Source organism: Pygoscelis adeliae, unplaced genomic scaffold, assembly GCF_000699105.1.
Source record: "Pygoscelis adeliae isolate BGI_AS28 unplaced genomic scaffold, ASM69910v1 Scaffold390, whole genome shotgun sequence".
In the NCBI taxonomy this organism is placed as follows: Eukaryota; Metazoa; Chordata; class Aves; order Sphenisciformes; family Spheniscidae; genus Pygoscelis; species Pygoscelis adeliae.
In genome coordinates, this window is record NW_008823921.1 from 664,379 (window position 1) to 671,602 (window position 7,224).

The 7,224-nt window shown below is 44.6% G+C and overlaps 1 protein-coding gene across 1 annotated transcript in view; it reads right to left on the reverse strand.

Moving 5' to 3' along the window:
- Positions 1 to 368: 368 nt before the first annotated feature.
- HERPUD1 (homocysteine-inducible, endoplasmic reticulum stress-inducible, ubiquitin-like domain member 1) overlaps positions 369 to 7,224 on the reverse strand; it is a 9,626-nt gene continuing 2,770 nt past the window's right edge. The window contains exons 2-8 of the mRNA XM_009320024.1: positions 6,369 to 6,446; positions 6,210 to 6,284; positions 4,986 to 5,107; positions 4,502 to 4,624; positions 3,504 to 3,851; positions 2,139 to 2,244; positions 369 to 1,504 (exon numbers count right to left, since the gene is read on the reverse strand). Of these exons, the coding sequence (XP_009318299.1) occupies positions 1,337 to 1,504; positions 2,139 to 2,244; positions 3,504 to 3,851; positions 4,502 to 4,624; positions 4,986 to 5,107; positions 6,210 to 6,284; positions 6,369 to 6,446 (1,020 nt within the window). The 3' untranslated portion in view covers positions 369 to 1,336. The remainder of the gene's footprint in view (positions 1,505 to 2,138; positions 2,245 to 3,503; positions 3,852 to 4,501; positions 4,625 to 4,985; positions 5,108 to 6,209; positions 6,285 to 6,368; positions 6,447 to 7,224) is intronic.

Genomic DNA, 7,224 nt, shown 5'->3' on the forward strand with positions numbered 1-7,224 from the left:
GACAAGATGCTCCTGAACAAACAGTTTCACCAACCGCAGGTAGCACTGAGGAAAAGCATTACGAGTCCCATGAGTGGTTGTTCTCCGTAGACACAGCACGTTTCAAGCCAAGTTAAATCCCTGAGCCCAGATAATGCGTTGCAAAGCCACCGGGAGTCACACACTGGGCTCAAGGGGTCAAACTCTGAACTTTCCAAATACCTGCAGAATTACCTGCTTCAAGATGTCCGCAGCCCTTGTGCCAGCAGCTTGCAGTGAGCAAACACAAGCTACAAGCTCTCCAAGGCATTTTAAATGCTAAAGGTTGCTGAATACAGTTAGGCAAAGGAGCAGAGTTTAAGGCTCTGTGAGCATCTTTTCCCCTCATATCCCCAACTCATTTATTCTGATTTTTCAATAAAAACCAAGTTGAGAGCACATCCAGTGCTTTGCACATGTAGTCTTCAATTGCTGTACAGTGTACACAAGTATGGATATAAACACCTGCAAGTTTTATTGCAATCAAAGCCCTTAACCATATCAGAAATTAAAGGGAACATGATGAAGTAATACAAGAGAGTTGCTCTGGAGTGAGAATGCATCAAAGTTGAATACAAGCATTAGAGTGCTTTAACTTTGCATCCAAAAGCAGTGAAGAAGTTTACATCTTGCATAAATTCTTGCTAGATAAAGCTGAACACACTCACTCTTCTCCCATGATTTGGCAAGGTGGAAATTAATCCTTGAGTTTAAAGTATCTGAATTTGGCAACATGAAATTTAACCTGCAACTCCACTGAGGTAATTGCTTATCAAGAGATCACTGTCTTACAGTCCTCCACTATGTCCAACAAGGAAATTGCACCATACATCTTTCATAGGAAAATATTTACACAGAAAATTTAAGCTATTGTTGAAGCAATTTAACAATAGATCTTTCCTAAAAATCTGCTAATGCATATCTAGCAAATTTTTTTTTTAGATCCTACACTCAGTGTAATTTAAATAGCATTTGAAACATTCCAACAGGAATCACATCACACAGAAGAAGCAATTTGCTTCTGTAACATTTTTGCACACCTGCTTAGAGCCTGTGCATTTAGTGCACAAGTTTGCAATGCCAAGCCACTACATAGGTACCTAAGAAGTGCTACAGAACAAAGTTCTTTGGGATGAGGGCAAGCGTCTTTGTCTCTAGGCTGTAATGACTTAAGGCTTCTTGCAGCTTTGTTTGCTTGGTCAGTGAAAGCCGGAGAAGCACCATCCATCCACTGTCACTCCTGGTTTGGAGTTGGTATCCGATTCGCTCAGGTCGACTAAAGCCCATTGCAGTTTCAGACGAGTAGACTGGTGACAAGTCAGTTGTGGATCACTCCAGGCCCTTCTGGAAGGAGGGATGCAAAGAAAGTCTTGAAAAAAACCCATGCTGTGCTCATAAATGAAGGGTTGGCCTGCTGCAGTTCTTGTAAAACTTGTCCCTCATCAGGAGACGCCTCAGATTCATCTGCTCCGCCTGCATTTCCCCCCTGCCAAAATAAAGGGTATTTGGTAAGTGAGATCATTGCACAAATGAGTTAGAAGTATCAGGTGTCAAACAGCGTATTTTGTTACCCAAATTTCACTGTCAATATAAAAAGCATTCAAGTATCCCCAGACAACCACAAAGTTGAAAAAACAAGCTGCGCTCTAGTGTTGTTGGTTAACTCATGCTGTGTCCCCAAGAACACTGCTTAGGACAGACGTGAAGCACCTGATCAGGCAAACTATGTATGCATTTACAATTAAGGGACTTCCACTGACATCAGCCAGAAGTGTCAGCTTGAAATGCGAGACTCGGATTGCTCATATACTCAAATCCTATCACCGAGCAGTCTAAACGCTGTCCTCAGATACAGAGCCTGTTCAGCCTGTGACAGACCACTCCATTACAACATCCTAAAGGCCAGAAACAACTAGAAATAACATTCAGCCTGAGACAATTTGTAGAACAGAGGAGTTAACCGCAAAGGAGGAAGCAGGCTGGCAATTATTCCTCCACGGAAGACAGTTTCTGATGAAAGTTTATAGAATAAAGTTTTTGCTGCTACATTTAATTAGTAAACTAAAAGCAAAACTTCACAGGGTTTCATGCTCTTGGTTTAAAAAATACCAAGACAGTACCTGTAAGTTATTGTTCTGGTCCTGGTTTACAGCAGCTTGAGGAGGAACATTGCCTGGGAGGGGCTGAACTTGTCTTCGTCTAAATGGAAGCCATCCAACATGGTGCCTGGGGAAGCCCACAGATTTTTTTATTAGTACTGGTTAAAAAAACTCCTTCATGTCACACCAACACAGTTCAAGTAGCATCTGACTGCTCGGAGCTGCAGACAGCAAGTTCAGCATATGAAGGTCTCTTTCTGCCCTGACCCAGTAAGTACTTTCAAAGCCTCCTGTTAGCAGCAAACCGTGAGGTAGGAGCATCTGCTCACACTCAAAAAAATAAGCAGCGCTACAGCCAGGTTTGTATCTACTTAATCGGGGCTCAGCCTGCTCAAACATACTGCTACAGGTATCGAGAGAGTTGAAACCTGCCTGTTTACCATGTTACATACAACCCAGGGTAACTTCTCTGTACTCACCCTAAAAAGGGGCCCAAAGAACATGCGAAACAGCACTCTTACCAAAACATAACAGGCCATGTAGACCTCCTTAGAAGGTCTGTATCTCTACACAGCACCTACACCTTGTAACCCACAATGTAAGCTGTTCAAAGTTACACTGTAGAATTATCAATAGTAAAATTTAAGGACTTTTAATGAAGCCATTAACCTTCACTCTCCAAGTCTGCATAGAGGTTGGAAGAGCTCATCATTTGAGCTGCTCCAGTTTCAACTCCCAGACCCACCAACAGGAATTGAGGCCTACATCGCTTGTTTCACTGGTGACCAAAGAATTTGAGGGGACAGATTCTCTCTCAGACAAGACATCCCGAGCACATCAACTGAAGGCCCATTATCTTTATTGTGCTTCTAAGATTTATCCCAAGCTCCCCCCACAAGAGAGGCTCAAAGGCAATTCAGGACGCTGCATTCAGTTTAGCTTGGTCTGCTCCCCAGAGAGGCAACACACAGCAGAACCTCCCACACAGGTACATGACTTAGGAAGAGGGTCCCACACCCGCTACCTAACAGGCTTCAAGCACTTCTTTCCCCCTAACAAGCAACTGTCATTTACTACATCGAACCTACGTGTCTGCTCTATACTGCTGAGCTGCTGGGGCTTCACACTGAGAGCTACTTAGCTTTCAAGTAGTTTTCCAAGAAGAAAGCCAGCCACACCAGAAGCGTTAGTGCAAAAACCAGGTAAGATCACCCACTGTCACCCACTCTTCATTTAATCCAGGCATGGGCTATAGTTATATTTTTGCTAAATCCAGGGTTACAGCACATGAAGCTCAACTGCCAGAAAGCTGACCACAGCGCAGAGCTCAGTACTTCAGTGAAACATTTCCGAAAACAGGAGTAAATGTTAATGCCATACACTTACAGATACATCAGAACAGTGCCACCCATAACCAGGAGGAACCTGCTGACACTGGAGTAGAAATAGATAATGTTGACAAAAACATAGAACAGTGTTGCCGAGTAGAGCCAGTCCAACCAATCTCGATTGCCACCCTCCTCCTCTTCCTCCATGAGGGGACCCCCTTGGGCATTCATCCGCAAGTTCTGGTTGGCGGCTGCGTTAACCTGGGCAGCAGCATTCTGGTTTCCAGGCTGATTTTGTGCTGGAAACGGGTCTGGGAGAGGAGCCGGGGGTGTCACTGGTGCCACCGGTATCTCCTGAGAACGTCGTGTATGGGATGGGTCAGCAGATGCAGCAGTAGAAGCCAAGCTAAAACCAGAGAACACAGAGTACAGAATAAGGCTTAGTCAAATCCTTTCACACTTAACACAGGCACTGAAAATTTGTCCATCTTTAAGTATAGAGTCAGACCACACGCAAGTAGAAAGCATCAAGTTTAGAGGCTACAGAAGGGTTAAAAAAACAAGTTTTAGTCCTACCCATGACAACAGTTGCATAGTTGCATAATCAAACCAGGCACCTTCCACTTCATGAACAATAATTTCAATACTCTGCAAAAAAATTCCTTAGAGCAATCTAAAGGTAGTCTAGAAGGCTGCTGCAAGTCTCAGCTTTACCTTTGTCACTGATTTCCAGTCAGCGCTCTGTCTGCTACTTTAAGCAGTCAAAAAAAATGGTGAAGAGCTCAGGCTCACCAGCAGGACTACAGTTACTCTACAGACACCTGCCCTCCCAGCCAAGAGTCAGAGATCTGCAATTTGCAAGATTCAAAAGCACTGGCCTAAGCAGTACACCAGGCACCACACGACAGTTAGAGGTACATTCCCACACCGCTCAGTGTAAGTTACAGCGAAAAAGTCTTCCAACCACCATCAAAAGACGAAGAGCTGCCAGAAGCTTTCTATTTCCTTGTATTACATTTCCTACTTTCTACTGGTAGCTTTGGACAGAAAACTTACTATTGCATGTAATATTGTCTTGCATAAATCTGCTGAAACCAGGACATCTGAAGCATGCTGTAGGTTGTATAAGCAGAGAAGCCAGGAGCCACACTCTGGAAGGGATGCCGAGTTGTTTCAAGCCTTGGACAGAATTTGAACACATTTATTAGCAAATACTGGACAAACGGCAAGAATCATTCATTACAGGACAATGTAAATAGCTTCTGCCATATTGTGCATCCAAATGCAAAATTAATTCTTCCTTCTAGAGTATTAAAGACATCTCTTTACCCACATGAATAAAGGGAAGATTTTCAACTAACAGAGCAGTGCATTTTCCTTTAGCTTCTTCCACGTCCACTAAAGCTTTTATATATAACCTCATCACCTTTGGCCCATCTTCTGTGGACTTAAGCTAGCATGCATGGCAGAAGCAGCTGGCATCCAACACAAAGCCAACATTTTAAAAATCTAAGTGACATACGTAAAAAATTCTATTTACCTGTTACCGGCTTCTGCTGAAGACCGGCCACCAGAAGAACATCTCAGTCTTTCACCATTTGAGGAAGATACAGATGGTTCTTGACTAGCTTCTGACGATAACTTTGGCTGAGCAGCTTTAACCTAGGGACAGCAAGGCAGTTAGTGAGGTTTATTCAGGACACTACGCAAGCCTTATGCAAAAAAGTTACGCCATACAGAACATGCTCTTACTTTAGAACTGCTACGCAGTTCAGGCGCTTTGTCCTGCACAGTACCGACACTGCTCTTGGGCACCATGCCACAAGCACCTCCGTCCGTATCTTAAAGCTCCTTTAAAAATGACTGGCATGTAAAACTGACTCGATGTTACTCTTCACTTTCACCAGATCTACACCTGTATTTATTAATTTACACATGCAGACAGGTCCCATCTGGTTATAAAAGCGTAATTGGAAGAAACAGAGGGAACTGTGCTCAAAGACAATTTGACTTCTTAGCTATGACAAGTTTGTACCGGCATACACAAACTGCTGTACACAGAAGTCAAGAGCAGTTTTGCAGCGACACAGCTGTATAATATCCAGACCAAAGCCGGCTCACATCTAGCAAACACCAGACATGGGCAGGATAAGCTCAAATTGCCTATAGCAGCCAATATAAACACACCTCTAGACACATTAGCACGTCCACTTGAGAGTAAAAATTGGTTTTGGCCATTTGCACTTAAGACCAGTAAGTACTCAGTTCAAGCACTAAGGCTCATCTTTGGCTTCTTCTCTACAGGTCGAGTCATTAATGAGAGTAGAGTGCCTTCAGCTAACAGCCTTCTTCCTTCCCCGCACCCCGATTACAGATCGGAACCGCTTCCACTCTGTAGCTACTATGTCTTCTGCCCACAAGCACAACCTCTGGCCAAAAGAGCCTGGGAGATGACAGCTCATGTTCTATTTAACAGAACTGAATTTACCAGAAAGCATTTCTCCTGAGCAGCGATTACAGTTTTGGTATTTCTTAACAGACGCCATGAGACCCTTTACTGATGAACTGTAGAGTCAATTTTTTTACTCAGCTTAATCCAATACATTCTCACATTCCTAAACAAATTATCACAAAGTAATGCTGCCATTGCACTAGCAGGAAAAAGCTGCAGTATCAGCGAACTTTAGAATAGCTAAAATAGCTACTTCCCTTTTTTAGTCACAACCCTAAGATCCAGAATAGTATATTAACTTAGCGTGAGTACCTCTGCATTGGTTTCTTGCACATTTGCAGGAGTCTTGAAGTTGTATACCAAATGAAGAGCATGCAACTCCCCCTGCTAAAATGTAAGGGAAGACACATTAAAGAAAAAAAAATCACTTCCCTTAATATACTTCAGCACAGCATAAGATTTTTTTTATACCTTTGGCAGCAGCTCTCTCAGATAATGATGATCAAGCATCAGCTTCCCAGAATAAATCAGCTTTTGGTCCTCTTCAGGCTTTGAAGAAAGGAAACAAAGAATAGGGTGACTTTCTCTGCCAAGCACATGAAAGCATTAACGGACACAACTCGCAGCCAGATGGACAGAGGCGTGCAGCTGGAAGCGCCCCACACGTTACGATGCATAGGGAATTGCGCACATCTAAATTCAGCTCATGAGATGAGAACGACCGAATACTGAAGTGCAAGATTACTAACAGTGAGGTCTAAACCAGCAGGAGGATATGAAACACCCCGTTGGCAAAGAACTTTGTTACATGCTGTCTCTTTTACAGTCTGGACAAAAATGTTTGTGTTTCTTAGAAACAGAGGTTTGGAGTACACCACCTAATCTGATCAGCGCCGGAGCTGGTGTCAAACGGATCCGTCACACCCCATCAGATGAATCCCAAGCAGCTGTTCACCGAGCGCCTTCCTACTGCAGCGCAGCAGGCAGTGAAAGCACACTGATCCCCTTTCTGGGCCATCACCTCGCTCCTGGGGAAAGCGAGGCAAAGAACCCCCATCCTCCCGCTGAAACACTGTCCCCCGGGGGCAGCGGAGCGCAGCAGCGCAACGCTCACGGAGCTTTCCCGGTGTCGGCTCACAGGACCCGTGGGCTTGAAAGCAAGTCAGACTTCGGCGTTGTCACCGCCCAACGTCTCCGCGAACCCCGGCGCCCCGCCACGCGCGGGGCGGGCTGCTTCGCCCTCAAGGGGGAAAGGGCTTCCGAAACAGCAAACCCCTACAAGGTGCCTCGGCCCACTCGGTGCCCCCGCGGGAGGTGCGATGCCCCG